The following is a 19,008-nucleotide window of genomic DNA, read 5'->3' as shown; positions in this document are numbered from 1 at the left end:
AGAGCGGAAAATTGTATAAATAGGGGGTGAAAGGGACGATTTCGTTCTTTTCCAAACTAAGCGGCAATAAAGACCAATTTGTGGTTGCTAACGATTAGCACAACCGACAAAACCTTTTTTCGCCGTTACTTTTACAACAGTGATAGTTGAAAGCGTGAATTTCCAGTACGGTTCAGAAAATGATTCGGGGTTTTTTTGCGCGTGTACAGGGAAAAGTTTTATTATATCAGTAATTTTATTACTTTTCTGACGCTAACTTTCTTTTTCCGTATTGCTGTTGTACTTTCGTTTTCGCTCGTCTTGTCTGCACCCCATGGACCGGTTGATTACTTGCAGTCCCGCCGGAGCGGATGGTGATACGTGATCAGCTCGGCATGGAGCGCACGACGGTGGCCGGACCGTACAGCGAAGGGGACAACATCAAGCTGCGCTGTGACGTGTACGGTGGTCGGCCAACGCCGACCGTTACATGGTACCGGGACGGTGTGCCAATGGCAGCCGACACCAAGTACATGCCGCTCGGGAAGCATTTGCGGAGTGAGATTGCGCTCGGTCCGCTGACCCGCCAGGACCTGCACACCAAGCTCGTCTGCCGGGCGACCAACCATGCCCGGGCCAATCCAGTGGAGCAGTCCGTCCAGATCGATATGAACTGTAAGTGATTGAGCAATGTTGATCAGCAGTATTACACTATACTCATCGGCACTGTTTTCCGTCTGGTTCTCGGATACACACCACTAGTTGCTCCACTTAACATAAGACTGATCGGCGCCCATCAACCGTTGTCGGCCGGCCGAAGATATGACCTTCTGTGCCAAAGTGCTGGTTCACGGCCAGCCGCTTCCATCACCTGGTTCCTGGACGGTGTGCGGCTCGACAAAAGCAAGGAAACGGTAAGTCGACCATGTTTAGCGTTGGAATCGTTTTGGCGGTTGACCACGCGCCAGCATCACACTTACACATTCTTGGTATTGCAATCCGCTGTCACCACGCCAACGGGGATCTCGGCGACCGGCGCCATCACAAACGCAGACATCGGCCGACGGCAACCAAACCACAAGCACACTATCCATCGTGTTGAACCGAACCGATGCGGGCAAATATTTGTCCTGCAAGGCGTACAATTCCTACGTGCAATCGGACGCCCTCGAGGACGGTTGGCAGCTGGACATTCAGTGTAAGTAGTGCCAAGCAGTGGAAATAACCGCACGCGTTACCTTATTCGCATTGGCTTGTCATTTGCAGACGTACCAGATGCGACCGTCAGGCTAGGGAGCTCCCTGGACCCGAACGCAATCCGTGAAGGCACGGACGTTTACTTCGACTGTATCGTCAAAGCGCATCCGGCCGTTTATAAGGTCGAATGGAAGCACAATGTGAGTGGATCGTCGGCCGGAACCGGCAAGAACTCCTCGTTGTGTGCCTTTTTTTTTTAGTCTGACTCAACTTTTTCTTTCAATTCTCTAAATTTCCTATTTCCTTGCTATGCGGATAAAAAAACACTGCTCCAAATACCGACGACAACACGATCCTACCATCGGGTTGTGCAGAACAAAACGCTAACACGCAACATATCGCAGGGTGTCATCGTTAGCAAGCACTCGCTAGTGCTGCAGGGCGTCTCACGTACCACCGCCGGCAACTACACCTGCGTCGGCTTCAATGCCGAGGGTGAAGGTAGCAGCCCTACGTTCGAGCTGAATGTGATGTGTAAGTGAATAATTGAATTTTTCATTTCGTCTACCGACCCACGCCGTCATGCCCGGAGCATGTCACACCGGTACGCTTGCACTGTCGGGGTTCCGTGTTACAAGGACTCGGCCATCGATTCGGTGTAGCGTAGCGGGACAATTGGTTAGCAATGGTTTTGTCGTGTCATGTGCCGCCCGTTCTTTCCCATTTGCAGATGCACCGACCTGTGCCCCGAACCAACCGCGGGTGTACGGTGTGGCCAAGCAGGAAAATGCCGAGATACGCTGTGTCGTCGACGCTAATCCACCGGACGTGGAGTTCAAGTGGACGTTTAATAATTCAGCCGAAAGCATCGATGTGCAGGCGAGCCACATTTCAAGACTGGGTAATGTATTGCCATTTTCATTGACTTCCTTCGATGGTTTTTGATTTTTTAAATTGTCAGTACGGTTGAATTTTGTCACAGTACTGTTGCGAAGTAGGAGGTTTAGAGCAGTTGGTAAAAGGTAATATCGTACAACGGGGCGAACGTAAACCCATCCATTCTGCTTACAAGTTCGTTACGATGTTACCGGTTCATTTTAATTCCAGTTAGCTGCATAACTTCCACTAACTCTCCGCATTTTGTGTTGCTGTTTCTTTTTTTCTTTTTCCTGCTACCATGCTGCTCCTGGCGGGCAATATCGTTTCGCTCCGTTTTCGTACTTGTCGTGCTGCCCGAATAAATGATGAACCTCGGGGTGTGTGTCGCCACCGTACAGCAGGCACGTCATCGATCGTATCGTACACGCCAATGACCGAGCTCGACTACGGTACGCTGCTCTGTTCGGCGACCAACAAGATCGGCAAGCAACGGCAACCGTGCGTTTTCCACATCATCGCTGCAGGTAAATTCCAAGTCAACGGTAACCCGGCAAGACGATGAACCCCGTAGCCGTATTTGAGATTACTTCTAGGTGATGCTTGGGCGAGCTTTTGCACCCCGGACTGCAATAACTTTCACTTGTTTGCCAACTTTTTTTTTCGGGCCCTGGTTAGATGCTAGCATGATGAAAGTGTATGTGTGTGTGTGTGGGAGGGGGTTGGGGAGTGGTTGTTTTTGCTGAAGATGAAAGATTTGCATCATGCGGCACATGATACCTATTCGCTGTACGTCCGACGGGACGATGTTAGATATTGATTTTATCACACTGGTGCTGTTTTAGATGCGTGTTTGTGATAATATTCGGCGCTAGTTTTAACTAAGCAAAGTTTTTACTGCATTGTTACGTTGTTTGAAACTGATTATTCTTGTTAAACAAACTGGAATTAATTTTGATAAACAACGAAACGATGTAGCTTTTTTGGGACCGTTGGGACGTGAGTGTTTCGTTCACTTATTTGTTGCGGCAATATGCGAACCTCCCAAGCACCAAGCTTCGGTGATTGCGCACCAATGGGCTACTAAACGACACTTACTCAATGAAGAATTTTAAGCAAAATTTCATATCCTTAACAACCTTACCAGACATCAATTTATTCGGTCCGTTGGGCCGCACCGAAACAGAAGCTCCGTTTTGCTGGACGCTCTGCTAGCCGTACCGAATGCGGCAAGATAATCCAATCGGTTCCGTAATCGTGAAGTAACATTTTGACATCAACCGATCGCCTTCCAAACTTCGATTCGATGAATCAGAGCTGAGTGAGGGAATGGCGCTGAACGGAACGGAGATAGAATGTCGGTGCCTATCTGCTAGATACGAGACCGCATAAAACAGCATCTAAGCACCGACTTTATCTACGGATGCAGAGCAGCTTCTGCTGTGTTGGGTGATGTGTAAAAAAGTGAAGTAAAACCAAGGGAAAAAAGCTCCATCCCGTTACGATCTTTTGCCAAGGCATTTGCTGGGAACGAGAGATCCATTAGCTGGTTTTAGTATTTCCTGCCAGGCAGCGTTTCATCTCGCCTGTCGATCACTTCATTCCAAGGCAAAGACGGACTGATAGGATGAGTTGAGTACCGCACGAAATTAAATCCAGGGCAGAGGGAAGTTTCATCTAATCAACTTGATTAGTAAAGCGAGTGTTGTTGTTCTTCCAGGGCAGCAGTCTTCTTGCTCTCTTTTGTACCAACTGGTACTAATGTATTGCTCTCTCTTCTACTGGTGCTGTAGATAAAAAGCACAAAAAATGGAAATATAATCCGGTACCGGTAAATTAATCCAAATAGTGAGGATGCATAAAACAGCACACGCTAACAATACCTTTACATTGATTAGTGGAAAATTAATTTCAAAAAAGAATGCTTTTAAACAAATCTTTCTTTGCTAGCTAATCGGTTTCACTGTAAGCAAATACAATGAAATCACTCCTAATCCGGAACCCTTTAAATATCTTTAACTTTTCGATAACTAAATATCTTGTTCCTTGTCGCTTGCCCGGCCAGGCCAATAACATTATTTTCGCTGGGAAACAGCAGACGTGAGATTAGCATATTTATTGCTGTACGTTCTACTTCACCGTATATTGCATTAATCAACCGTTTGAAAATCTAATGGTCACATCAAAGAGCGACCAGCGAAGAAGATGTAGAATCTAATTATATGTACTAACATCCACACACACACACACACACACACAAAGATATGTTTTGCTAAATCAAGCGTTGCTAGCTGACGAAACTCTCGCCAATCAATTTGGTACCTTTCGAGAACCCTACGTCGGTGGTATTGGTTTGGTAGCTGGTAGTTGTGCAAACGTTTAAATGAAACCTTCCTGGAGGGATTTCATTAGGAGTTTTCGTGGCATAAATTTCTTTCCACACCATCCGTCCCATCTGTTGGCCCGGTGCGGGCCCAAGCAAGCACAACGAATATCTATTTCACTTATCAGTACGTTCTACGGGGCTCTAGCCGTACCTGATTGGATGCTATTGGATTTGCTCGTTGATGAGTGATCTTTTTCTTTTGCTTGGCAATGTTTTGATTACGGTCCTTAGTTAGTAAAAATTGAAAATCATTTTGCAATTAACTGTGGAGGTGGGTTTTTTTGAGATAAATTATGTGAGCAAATGTTTAAAAATTATACTGCTGCATTTTTAGTTAGTTTTTTACGTTAACAAATATTCTACTACATTACGAGTAATTAAATTGTTTACCTGACTCGTAGCACAAATGCACAAATGTCTCATATAAGATGGTCAAAAACAAAGCTGTTTTATCCAAACTGGATAGATGTTTCGTTTATAGTAACGTTCATTTTCTACATATGAAACAAAGCATATGGGACGCTGCAGCGATTCAGTAGCGTGGTGGCATAGCTGGGCTTCCGTACGACTGGACCAATATCAAACCTGTTCCAGACCATGCCCAGGAGCACAGCTAGGCCTATTGACTATTTCGTAACGAGAAAAGGAAGCTCTGTACAGGCAGTCCTCGAAAAACTCTAAAACATCAAACATTAAAGATACCATTAAAGATACCAAAGATACCATACCATATGCCGTATGGTCGCGTTTCATTGACGATCCTGGGCGAAATGTAAAATTTTATAATAGGAACAACATTTTTAATCCTTTGGTTTAGGATCGAACACCGATACCTTTTAACAAGACTCGATTTCGGCAGATTATTATGAGTGGGCGCACTAGAGCATAGTGAGCGAAGAGTACAGTCCTTAACGTATTTAAAAGCAATAGATGTAGCAACTATGCCCACTAATAGTGCACCTCATCTTTCACCATGTCTTGCGCTCATGTCTAATTAAACACAAGCTGAAAGATGGTTTGCGTTGTACTTATAAAAAACAAACAGATTATCTTACCCATAAAAATATTTCAATAGCGAAAGAAAGTACCTTAAACAATAGTGCGAAGAATATAAGGGTATTAAATGCCCGTACCAATCCACTTAAGCTTTCCGTTCAAATGTTTCGTCGCACACAAGAGCCGGACTAAATTAACGAGCATAATCCTGGCTGATCTTTTGTCAGGCAAATTGTTTTGCCTTTACGTGGGTGCACCGGTTTTTTGTGAGGTGAGAACGACCCCACGAGGAAACATTCCCCGAGAGTGGTATAGTTCCATTTCGCAGAAAAAGGTCACAGGGTAGCTGTACAGGAAATGGAGATAGTATTCCGTGAGAGTGAAACTGAAGAACAGATTAAATATTAAATAATACACCCAAGAAACAACACCCAATGTGGCCGAAATGAACAAACCAAAAAGAAAATCCATTATCCTTCTTTTCTACTACCTTTTCCTGGAGTTCTAAACGAAATGTTTTATTGCTGTAGAAAAAGCGCAGTTAAAGGAGTGTCCTGTTGTGTGCCTGTGCCGTTGAGAACAAAAAAGACAAGCTTTTGAGCATAGTGCCACACCTGAAAGGGAAAAGTATTGCAAAATGAATGAGGCAGTACACATACCTTACAGCGAACGCGAAACCAGATCTCGGAAGATGGAAACGAAGTTTTCTGTTTTGAAAATTTAACTACCTTTTCGGAACGCCACTTTGCCCGCATCTTGAAGCTTTTACTAGTAAGGGGATAGCAACTACGAACCGAAAAGAAGGGAAGACCGTTTGCTGGACAGTAAGGGTAGAAGCCACATGATAGTTGACTGATGAAAGCTTCGAACATCATCGCCGTGTCGAACGTCCGGTTCAGACCCAACGTTGTTGATGTAGATGATCAAACGGTGCGCACTGTTAACTAGTCGGCCCAACCGATCCAGGGTAATCTTTTGTATTGGGTTGCGTAGCTCAAAACAAAAGAATCATCGTCCTGTGAAGTAGCAGTAGCAAAGGTCCTCCTCCGGGAAGTTGACCGGAAAGTCTACAGTTGGGTACCGTTGTCCGGAACATAGCTCACGTCAGGATGCTGTTTCTGAGGGATAGCACAATAAGAAGCGCTGGTTAATGTGTTGTGAATACACTAGTTTATAATTGTTCGGATTTTGTTGAAAAATAGTAGGATAAAGGTAAAACAATCAACAGGAAGATAGCAGAAAGGAAGCACTGTGCGATGGAATTAGGGGTAGATAGTTGGGATAATATCGTACCTAATTTGCACATTACTAATTTGCAGTTGAAAATCGTAAGTAATTATGTCTTAATATTTATTATTCATAGATAATATGACTATGAAGCCTTTATGACTAAGGCTTACGTTTTAAGATAAGTAATTTGAGTAATGTAGAATATTCTTGAAACTCGACTTGCCCCTTAGAATGTCATTTCGGAGCTAAAAATTTAAAAATTCTCTTCAATTCTTAGCCGTCACTGCATAAGTTTTGTAATGAATCTTTAAAGCTTCTTGCAAACACGTTGAAGTACACAATTGCCACAAAATTCACACAACTAGCTGCAAATGATGTGCCCAGTAGCTCACGTAAGAATGCAGCACATCATTATGTTATCATCACCAACGTTTCTTTCCGGCACGCTTTCTATGGCCCGTTCAATCCAACCTAATGGCGGTGAACCTTACGGCCACCGTAGTACTGTGATTACCTTGGCTAAATACCGCATTTAAATGGATCTGGTAAAGTAGCGCCAACGTCACTGTAAACGCTACCACCTGCACCAGAGCAGCTGTGCATTCGGGCACAAACAAACATTTCAGCACAGCCACCGCCCAATCCGGTCCCAGTTTCCCATCCAGCAAGGACCCGCTCCGGTGCTGGAAGTTTAATTCGGTAACGCGAAGCAGAAGCAACCCAATCTTGGCATAACCTGCGAATAAGCGGCAGCATCGTCAGCACTATTATGTTTTTGTGGTGACTTTGGCAAATTTTCAACGAGAGGTTCATTTCGAGGTTTGTTTGTGGTCTTTTAGTAGGTGAAGAGGAGCAAAAGAACGACGCAAAAAATAACCCACACACACACACATACACACAAAGCAAGGTTTAAACGAGTAAATGGGAATAGTGGAGGAGTTCTCCGAATTTACCCTCCTGAGGTGGCGCAGTGGAGTGTGCCACCTTTCTTTTTTTTTTGTCGCAAGTTTACTGAAGTTTGATGTTAGTTTGTTTGCGCTGGAAGTTGTTGTTTGGCACCACGTTTTTGGGGGAAAATTCTCTGCGGAAGGACGTTTTCCGAATTTTCGTCTTTCCCTTTGAGAGTTGCGGAATTGGGGTGTAAGCGACCAGCGCCACCGTATGTCGTAAGTGCAAGTGCAACTTTTCAGTGCTCCTTCAAAACTGGTTTGAGGCACGGAATAACAACAAGAGAGAGAAAAAGAAAAGGGGGATGAGAAAAAAACCTCTAAGCGCACACAATTCCACAACGCCCGGGCCGAGTAAGTGTCGAGTACCATTGGCAGCTATTTAGGAATCACTTTTCATCAACATCGACCGAGGTCGTGGAAGTGCGGACAGCTGCAGCATTAGCTGGAAGAAAGAACGAAACTGCAGCTCAGTGGCACAACACTGAGATGCAGCGGTGCTGTTGGAAAGTAAATCTTATTTTTCTTACTTTGGTGCGACGCGAGCATATAAAAAAGTGCACGTACAGTGGACCATCACGTATGTTCGCGACCCGTACCTTCCCATCCGTCTTCGGAAAGCTGTTTGCGGAGCCAACAAACAACCAATTACTCTCTACCACTCCTATGGACGAGTGGTGTATCCTACCCTTTGCCCGAATCTCGGGAATAAAAGAATGTTTTCTCCAGCTTTTTTTATTGTGCCATATATCTTTGCCTTCCATTCTTGTCCACACACAAAGAAAAATCATTTCATCACCTGGCTGGTTTATCGAACGCTGATCGTCAGCTGTGCAGCAGTCGAAAGGACCGAAGGGTCCTAATTGGAAGTGCACTTTTTTATTACCACGGTCGTGGACGGATAGATACGAAGCGTCCATTTTTATTCACCCAGCTGAGCTTCTCATGTGCACCGGACAAGCAATAAGTTCCTATCTGCCACGTGGAAGCACAACTCGTTCGCCACAGCACGCTAGGCCATTGAAGTTCGGAATTGGGTTCACCGTTCGGTGCACAATACACGGATGATACCTTTTCTATTGCAACGCTTACATTGTTTCCCTTTCCTTCCTTTTTTTTTCTTCTCTTTCTCTCTCTCACACGCGTTCCATTCTCACATCCTTAGGTCGGCCGGATCAAGTACACAACTGTACGGTGGCGAACGTGTCCATGACGTCGTTGGCGGTTCGTTGCTATGAAGGATTCAATGGTGGGTTAGCGCAATCCTTCTTTCTCGAGCTGCGCGACAGCCACTCGCAAGAGATGCGCTTCAACAACACCTCGCCCGTGCCACGGTTCACGGTGCCAAATCTACACCCGAGCGCCATCTACCAGCTGGCCGTGTACGCGTTCAACTCGAAGGGCCGCTCGGAACCGTACGTCATGAGTGCCGCCACCCAGCGACTGCCGGAGAAGCAGATGAAGGACTCGGAGAAGGGTACGGTTCCTGGGACGACCGTTCACGGCGAACCTGTAGGATTACACTCATTTTGTCTCGCTCTCGTGTTCCCATCTCGTTGCAGTGGAGCGTCCCCGATCGCCGCTACCGCTCACGCCTACCCTGTCGATTGCTATCGGGTTGGCGGCGGCCGTACTTATTGGCAGCTGTGCCATCGTGCTGGCACTGAAGTTCCCGTGCGGGGCGGGTGGCCGACGGAACAAGGAGACGGCCCAGAGTACGACCGTGCGGACATCATCGCCCGGACCGAGCGATAAAAGCGTCGCCAGCAAGGAGTACGATGGTAACGAGAGTGACGAGAAAAACCCGGACGTTATTCCGGACACAATCGATTCAGATGATCAGGTTAGTGTGTGCTTGAGATGCATGTGATTGTTTTCAATGTTGGACCGGTGCATAAATTGAAATCACATCAAAGCGAGAACCCTTCTTTAGTATAACGTTGCTAGGGATGAAACGAACTAGATCGTATGATCGTCATTGGATCGTGTGCAAAGTCGTAAAATAGAGATCGAGATACAGGACAAAACCGCTACTGAATGACATTTTGTATATTTCGGACCCGTATTTTGGCTTTTGACTCGGGAAAAGTCTTCTATCCGAACAACCAAAAGTTGTTTTATCAGATTTAAGTGGTAAAGTAGGACATAATGCAGGATTTTTTATTTCAGCTAGCAAAGTCGGAACCATTTCTTTACCACATGCACTCAAAGGCAACGCAAATTATCAAATTATGAGACTAAAATAAAAACGTTTTTTTATTTTTGTGGCTCTTCTTTGCACACATGGATTCAGTATAAGGTTTCAACGGCAAATAAATTACTCTTAAAATACCGCTTACAGAGTTCTTGCGATAAAATAGAAGAGTTGAAGGCAATGCTGGGCTCGTTTAAATTTAAATACTGTTTTAAAAATTCAATATTGTTTAAACAATTATCATAAAACTTTTCAAAAATACGTTCTAATGTTAACATTCCCATCCCTAGATGGAGTTCATCAAACGAAGACAACACATATCGACCATTGACACAAGCAGTCCGAGCAGGTTGCTACTGACGACCACCGCACCGAATCAAAACTTCATCGGTTCGTCAATGGCGGCCGCACTGCATGCCAACCATTCCTCCACCCTTGGTTACTGCACGCTCCGTAACGGTGCACCGCAGGCCTCCAACTCCATCACGAACGTGTCGATGTGCCACATGCCGTCGACCTTCACGACGGCATCCCACACGACCTGCACGCTGCCGCGGCATCCGGTGACGGCCGTCAGCGGGCCCGGCCCGGGCATTGCGATGCCACCCAACGCGCACCACTGGCCATCGTACGGTGGTACGATCGCGGGTGTCCGCAACATAACGGCCATCTCCGTCACCAGCAACCAGGGCTCGCCGGCCCCACCGCCACCGTCGGCCATCGCAATGCAGCATCTCGGACCGACGGCCCGGACACGGGTGTGCATCGGGCTGCCCGAGGACGAAGTGTCCGCCGATACGCCCCTCATGATGAAACGCGAAAGCACCGTATGACTATAGGAGTCTCACAGGGTCGGTGATACGGCCCTGTGAGAATGTGCCGCGGCTCCGTTTCTCACGCGAAAGGGTAACGTTCGACAGGCGATGCCACTAGCACCGCTGGCAGACGAAACAGCCAGCGGCGGTGCATTGTCAACCTAATTAAGTCCAGAGGGTTTGCTTCCAATGGAAGTCACCATTACCGCTGGAGCGAAGACCAAACAGTCGACTGCAGGCTGCAGCACACAGATGGCGTGGGTGCATTTTCGTTTGCTAGAACCGTTGTATCATTTTGTGATATGAGTACGCTGTGAATAGTAGTCGAGTTCGTGTTGTGAGAAGGTAGGTACCGTGGGGCGCTGTAGTGTGGAATCGAACGAGTGAACAGAACCAGCTGGCAAAGTCGTACAAAACGGACGCTCGGACGTAGTGCGTCCTGGCAGCAGCATGGGGATGGACAAAATGGGGGACACAACAAAAGAAACACAAATCCACAGACACCCACACACACACTAGTGAGCTTTTTTCAAATGCAACTTAATGCAATCGACCCTATCCTTACGACGGATTCGGCCTGTAAATAGTGTACAAAGACAAACTGGCTCAAGTGACCGTAGGAAAACTTTGGTGTCAGTTCCAACTCTCCCCACATCACACATACACAAACACAGAGATCCATCAAAAATAGCCAAAAAATACTTCATTCATTCGGGTTTGGCAAAGTAAAGGATGCATTAGGGATCTATAAAACATAAGCGAAAGATGATCATTAAACAAAACAAACTTTGAAAAACTAAATTTAGAGACGGAAAAGAAAGCAAAATTACACCTGTAAACAAACACGCGGCACAACCAAAACACACACACGCAAATACATAAGAAACCAATTCCACATGCAATTAAGAGGTATTAGTTCCCGCAACACACTAGCTAGCGAATAATAAAACCCAGTAAACAAGTGAAATGAGAACTGACTGGGAAGGAAAACGATTGCCAAACGCGATATGGGGATGTTTCTAGTGAGACAACCACACTGAGGCAGTGTGAAAAGCAATGTGACCGAGTTGCAACGAACGTCGCCTGTATGTGCGCCGCTCCTGTTCCCATGTTGGTTTCTGTCCCGCCCGGGGCCACCCTTGCTCCGTTTTCGATGAATTGGATAAGCGCGTCTCAGAGGTGATTCTCGTGTTACCGTTTTTCTTTTCCTAGGACACGAGCACCTTAGGAATTGCGCCTTATCGCCAGTAGTTGTGCTATCTTTCCATCCAGCGATGTGTCGTCCATTTCCCATGACACACACACACTCTCACTCTCTCTCGTTCTCTTTCTCTCCCTGGGAAGCCTTTCCGGTTGCATAACGACGCGGTAACACACCAGTGCATACCGGTGCGCCACGACAGTGATTGATGACGTTAAAAATGGCGAAATATTTGTGTCGCTTTTTTGCTGTTGTGCTGTTGTTGTTTCCGTATTGGAAAACGTTTCGCGCAGTGTCGCAGGAAGCCACTATCTTGTGGGTGTATGATATGAAGCTCGCTTCGTGTGAGCTTCTTGCCCGTTACAGCTGTCAACACAATCGATGATAGATGTTTTCTTTCTTTGTCTCTCGCTCTCTCTTTTCCCGCTCGTTGTACGTAACCGTACGTACCCTTGGGTGAAGGAAATTGGATTTTCACGTACGGAAAACTGTTTCTCGCCAGTATGCTTTATTTTTGCTTACTTTTATTTGTAACGTGCTAAACTGAGTTGATGTTGTAGTTGTTTGTTGGTTTTGTGTTACATTATTTATTTTAAAGCTTTTTCATACTTCATTTTTAAATCTGCACTCTTTCTTGCTTAATTTCTTTTATTTTTACTTACTTTTTATTCCCTTTCAATATCATTTGGAATCAAATTATTCACGTTATGAAATATGTTCGATGTACATTTTTAATTATTTTTGTATTATGCATAGTGCTGGGTTCAATTTCATTTTAAGCATTGGTTTTAGATGCAAATTTACACTCATTTCACGTCACTCAATAAAGTGGCGATGGAATGATTGTTTAGCATAATAATTAATGAAACAGCACGGTTAGTTATTAATCAATTTCAAGACTTTCAAGACGCCGTTTCGACTTCAAGTGCCAAAGTCAGAGCGATTTTCAGATTATTTTTAAGGTGAAGTGAACAATGTTGATGTAGATGTGAAATTCTATCCCTCTTCGTCAAACTTTTTAACAAGAAAAAAATGATTATGTATAAAGCTTTCAGTGTTTTATTAGATCAGACTGAGAACATAATCGATATCAGTTTCTAAAAGTTTCCGAAAGTGGCAACGCTTTCGGAACTTCCCCATCATATTCTTGATGCACTTGTACGCAACCTAGCAATGCCTTCAACTTTAAAACTTGAGTTAGAATACCCTGTGTTATTATTTTAATTTTCCTTTCTGGAGTGAAACAGTTTCATACAAACATATTGGAATTTTTGACAACTTGCATTAAACCCTTTCCGATCTGTTTCAATAACTGAATGCGATTTTCGGTGTTTGCAAATCTTCCCACAGTGTTTTTCAAGGACATGTACAGTTATTCATGTGACTAAGGGCTCTTCATTGTTAAACAAGTACAGCATGAGCATAGCTCATTTAAAGCTTTTGTCTTAACAAGGCGTGGCACATTAAAATGGATTTCCATATCAGGGTCACTTAAAGTATGCCAGCAATAAAAGCAACATGCTGCACAAATCTCCACGAATCTCTTCATGATTTTCTCTCTTCTTCCATTGGGACATGAATGGCGCTCAGCATTGGCAAGTTTAAAAGACTTCTTCTAAAAGATAGCTTTTCTGGAAGATTATCACTACGTTATGATTCTGGCAAATCACGGTAAGCAGCGAGCACACACAGCATGCAAAATCAAAGTTAAAATCAAAAGCAGCTCAATCCTTTCAATTAGGTCAATTGCCTTGAACGTTTGCGCCGTGAGATCGACGGCTGGTGGTTAGCGGCCATTCATATTATACGGTCTTCTAACCAAGGCTAACATACGTGTGCATGTCTTGCTAAACCTACACAATCTGTCAAACCAGTTCCAGGCGCCGTTAAGCTGTAAATATGTAATATTACGTACCAAACGATACAAAATCTCACAAATTAGCCGAATGAACGATAGAAAAGGAAATCACTACCGTGGGTGGAATAAAAATGCGACCCGGAAGGAGAAAAAGTAAAAACCACAAAATCAAAAGTTGGATTCTTTATTACCTAGATATTAATATATCAATACATGAGGTCTAAAGTGCGCTACACAATTTAAATTGTAGGACCCGGCCCGACAGTCACAATGACGTCTACGGAAGGGCCAAAACGGGGAAAGAAACGGGGGTTAGAGTATGAAAAGTCCTACCATAGGTAATATCGACCGATTAGTTACAGAAACAATGCAGCATGTTATGGTTGAGCGGTGTAAATTGGTGCAATCGAGGCCGTTTCGGGGACACTGTTTTCAAAGTCGGGCAGGAAAATGAATCTTAAGCACAGTACAGTGTGTGCAAACATATGATTATAAATTGCAGTTGTAAATAAAATAGATAAATTTATAAAACATGAAGCAGTGAATTGTTTTGCGGTTCGTTGCGTTTTGACCAGTTTGTGATGACAGTTGCGATATGTTTGCTTCACCCATGAGTACTCATTCATTTTACTTTATTAATCTCCGAGCGGTCATAGCACTTTTTATCCACGATGACACTCACTGTGTGGCGAAATGTGCATTTCCGGAAGTGGAAAGCACACACACAACTATAACCCGGTAAAGGCAGAGAAAACATATCAGATAATCCACTTATTGCCTGTCCAGAACGTTCCGTACGCTTGGCAAACAAAAACTACATCCGAAGCTCGAACAAAACTGTTTAAAAACCGTAAATTAAATAAATTAATTTGAATAAATGGATAAAATCACACGTTATGCCGCGCTGGTGTGCGATACCGTTCAATGTGCGCGCGGGTGATGGTGGTGTGCGTGTGTTTCCGCACACATGAATGATTTATTTATTTGCAGCGTTTCTTCGCTGGACAGAGGGAATCGGACAGGCACACAGGTGGATTCGGACAGGATGCCAAGCGTTAACAGGAAAGCGGAAATTCGCAACCCAAAACCGACGCAAAACAATGTCCCGGCCCCGGCTTGGCGATCGTAACCACGACTGAAAGGTGAGCATTATTAGCGTGCAATTGGAAGGAGAACAGCACAGCAGAAATAAAATAAACAAACAACAACAATCTCCACCAAGTGTTGGCTATAAAGCAAGCGAAAACGAAGAGAAACGAGCTAACGAGTATGACCTGGAATGAGCCAAATGAGTCAAATCGAGTTCCGTTCAACAATAGATAAAGTATTCAATTAAATTCACTTCATGCAACGTGTGCATAACCACATCAAAGCGGTTCAGGCTGCTGGCCTTTCATTGTCATTGATTGAATGGACAGCGAAGACAAAACAGATTTGAAGTGGCATATTTTTTCCGAAACACAGCAGAAACATTCGGGAAATTGTAACAACTTGCACACGTTCAATACATAATGCGCATTATGTGTTGCCGTGTACTTTTGTATGAATTTCGGCTTTGTACGCATGAATTTGATTAGTAACAGAAAAGGAAACATTTTCATCGCTAGCAAGAGTGCATTTAAAATGAAAAAAGCAGATTAATATTAGGTATTAAACTAAAATTCTTTGAAAATCCCCAGAAATGGACGGTTTGGAATAATAGAGCGGGTTTAGTTGAGTATTCCCTATCTAGTAGATTTTTATAACACTGGTAATTCCAAGCGATAATAACAATCCTTTCAGGTAGAAAGGCTTTTAAAGGATTTGGGTACACGTACATGATATGATTTTTCCGCCAACTCCATTCCAGCAAAAAAAAAAAGCTCAATCCATGGAATGATTCTTTCGGATTGCTGATTCTGTTCTTCCCTTAATTGCAATTAGGATACGGTTTGTGCTCAAATCAATCACACATTCATTTCCATCCCATTGATTGTCATTGGCACAGTGAAACATTTATGTTGCTTTCCTTTTGGGCCAACATAAATCCATTCCATTTCTTACTCACATGGACGCCTTTTGTGCACAATGTTTCAATACGTTCCCCATCGCATCCTGCCGCGACACATATTAAAATGAAATTTTACATTAATATCAGCTGAACAGAATGCCATTCATTTAGGCTTCTGTTTTGCCTTCGCACGCAATATTGTTTATCGCTTTTTTGTCGACTTGTTCCATGTTGCTTTCCGTTTCGAACACGGATGGGAATGCGTTTCCATCACCTGTACGGTGAGTTACACGCCGCCGGTACTGAATTGATGTTTTGTTGTTTTTGTTAAGGCCAGCTTTCATAGTAGGCTTTCAATTTTCTCCCCGGGGCGGACCAACTTCGAAACGTTAATGACACATTAATTCAAAAGGTCTCGCGAGCCAATCGTACCGCCGCGGTCGAAATGAAAACTGGCGGAACGTAAAATGAAACGTGAAAAATCGAATTTCATTTAATTAGCCGTATTTACGACACGTATTTTTGGTCCCCGGTACGGTTACGGCAGACGGTCGTTAAAAAAGGGGTCGCATGTGCGAAAGGTTCCAGCAAACAAAGTAACGTAAAGAAAGCGTAATGAAAGCAAGCGGTCCTCGAGAAGATTGGTGAAAACTGCTACAGGATAGATAAATAGCGTTCGAAATGGTTAATGCACGGTAGCAAGACAAACAAAAAAAACGATGAACGGTGTAAAAAATCACCTTTACTTTCCGGTTTTCCATTACAATTTATTCGCTTCAGTAGTCATTTACAACTTTGTTATAGTTTTTGTCAGAGATTGAAAAAATAAAAATATTGTAGTTGGTTGCACTAGAGGCATTCGGTATACCACCGGTCCAAGGTGATCATACGCAAAAAGGTTTATTGGGGGTTTTTTTATAATCCAGATGACAAAGTCAACAAAGTTAAGTTAACGTGTTAAATGTTTTTGGTCAAACACCTGCAAGGTAAAGAGTACAAATATTTTTAAAAAATACGGACCTTTAGATATTTATCCTTTTATTTTAAATCACAATATTTATCCGATACTTTTCAAACGTATTGTGTTCGAAAAACTTGACAATCAATCAAATAATCTTGTTGTTTGACTTTTAAAATTAGTACAATTTTATAACAAGCAACGCAAGCCTAAAAAAAGCGACTTGAAAGCAGCTTTACAATTTTGTCCCATAAAATCGAGGGTATTCCCCAGTGAGTTGGGTAAAATATTCATTAATAAACTATGCATAAATGTGCAGGAATGCGGAATCGGTGCATGAATGTGTCATGAATGGTTGGAACGGAAACAAAGGAATAATATATGAATGTGTTATGGTCGAAAGGTACCAAATTTGACTGTGTTTGTCTTAACTACCAACCGAAATAGAACAGAGTTTTTCGAAGCCCATCGTTAAATAGGAATTTAAGTCTTTGTTTGTAATCCGAATAATCGAATGAATGCCTAAGTTGGAATAAAATTTAAAATGCTGCTTTAATTTTTGTAAGTAAAATGTTGAACAACATCTTGCTGCTTGACTTTAAGTCAAATCATCCCGAAACGCTTTTGCTTTCATTTGTCTAGTACAGGTTGAAATTGAAAATTAAAATGCAGGTCACAGCGAAACGACGTTGGGTTCGGGGTGTCTTTGTCATCGCGAATGAACTTTTCACTTTGATTATGTGCCCATGTCCGTTTCTGTTTCGTTCATTTTTTTGTTTTCACAACCCAAACTTCTTGCCATCAAATTACGGCAACCTTTCTCTTTGTCACAGCTTGCGGATTTCGTTCCGGTTCCGGTGTGTCTCGCTGTGTTTCCAATATCGGTGATTTTCCTCACTCACCTGGCACAATGTTGCTACACGATGCTTATCACAGGAATGGGACATTTCTTTGTTTCGAGACTTTGGGAGCTGAGAAACAAACATCATCCCAAACATAAGCAACCATCACAGTTTTTAATGAAGACTTTACCATCATGCGACAACCGTGGTAAAACGGCGGGGCGGAAATCCGGACCATGGATTGGACGAATTATATAAACCTAAACGGAATTAGCAACAAAAGCAGAGGTTTGCAGATTGGGCTGCTCAATTGTGACCATTAGATGGATTACTTTTTGTTCCAACCTGCTCTGTTAGGGTTCGGTTCGCTTTGTTACCGTGAGCAATGTTTCATGTGCTGCGAACTGAAACACACCATGCGCCTCCATTTCGTAAATTTCATTATTCGATCATCATCATCCACCGTACGTCATGTCCGTTGGGTTGCTTGGACACAAAAAAGCACGTGAAAATTTTCGTTGCGTTTCATCTCCTTTCGTTGTTTCCAGCACACCAGACCAATTCTTTGGCTTTCCCTGCCCTACGCTAAGCACCGCATCAGCTCCAAACACAGTAGAATCAGAATTCGGGAGCGTTTGTTGTTCCGCTTCCCTGGGACACCGGGTTTTCTCGGGTGCGTTTGTTTAATTTTCCCGGACCAATTCGTCCCCGTTCGTATGGTTCAATAAATCTGTCACACCTGATTGATTTATTGCCCGGCACATCCCGTCCCGTGTAACGCAGTACGAATGACAAACGAAGGGCCGATGAAAATGGACATTGATGAAAACTATTATAGAAACAAAACGTAACAAAATCAATACGGATAGGAGAGAGGGACAAAAAAAGACAAACAAAACGATACCCTGGATGCTATAAAATGTGATTTTATTGTACCCGTGAAAAATGAGCCCGGTACTTAGGAGATCTTTATCTATGCGCAGAGGAACCAAATGATTAAGCAGTCGATTTTTTTGGGCATTTGGCAACTTTACTCTACATGAAGTATACATTTTGAAAAGCTGCAAAGTATAACAATTGGATATGTAATGTTTGCACAGGATCTGAAAATTGATTCCGTTTCAAATCTGAGTTTCACTGAATACATTTTTCAGTCAACTACAACTGGTATTCTGTGGTTGGTGTACATTTGCAAATAATTCTAGAAGTGACATTTTGTTTGCTTTGATGTTAATTAACTGTTGCTTTTGAAATAGATTTCTGACATAAAAATCCGTCTGCTGCTCATGTTGCACGTTCCAACAGGGTCAATAGTTCAAAGAACTAAGGTTGACAGTAAAAAAAAACCTTAATGATGAAATAGCTACTGACAATTATACTGCTTATAACATCAGTCAGAAACAAACTAACAACGTGGTTGGTTACATTACCAAAACGGCTGATTGTATGCTTTGCTCGTTAACTATTTATGAAACGTTAAATCGTTGTTAACAGATCAGTTACGTTTGCAGCAAAAACGTTGTTTATGTAACTCCTTTT

At 43.4% G+C, this 19,008-nt stretch overlaps 1 protein-coding gene across 1 annotated transcript in view; it reads left to right on the top strand.

Annotated features, from left to right (window-relative positions):
• LOC128719251 (neural cell adhesion molecule 1) overlaps positions 1-10,676 on the top strand; it is a 36,726-nt gene extending 26,050 nt beyond the window's left edge. Inside the window, exons 3-12 of the mRNA XM_053812874.1 lie at positions 337-654; positions 742-893; positions 1,033-1,177; positions 1,246-1,376; positions 1,551-1,710; positions 1,907-2,077; positions 2,457-2,579; positions 8,777-9,088; positions 9,174-9,454; positions 10,096-10,676. Coding sequence (XP_053668849.1) covers positions 337-654; positions 742-893; positions 1,033-1,177; positions 1,246-1,376; positions 1,551-1,710; positions 1,907-2,077; positions 2,457-2,579; positions 8,777-9,088; positions 9,174-9,454; positions 10,096-10,638 — 2,336 coding nt within the window. The 3' untranslated portion in view covers positions 10,639-10,676. The remainder of the gene's footprint in view (positions 1-336; positions 655-741; positions 894-1,032; positions 1,178-1,245; positions 1,377-1,550; positions 1,711-1,906; positions 2,078-2,456; positions 2,580-8,776; positions 9,089-9,173; positions 9,455-10,095) is intronic.
• The last annotated feature ends 8,332 nt before the right edge of the window (positions 10,677-19,008 follow it).

The sequence above is a fragment of the Anopheles marshallii genome, chromosome 2, assembly GCF_943734725.1.
Source record: "Anopheles marshallii chromosome 2, idAnoMarsDA_429_01, whole genome shotgun sequence".
NCBI lineage: Eukaryota > Metazoa > Arthropoda > Insecta > Diptera > Culicidae > Anopheles > Anopheles marshallii.
This window is presented reverse-complemented; position numbering and strand designations above follow the sequence as displayed.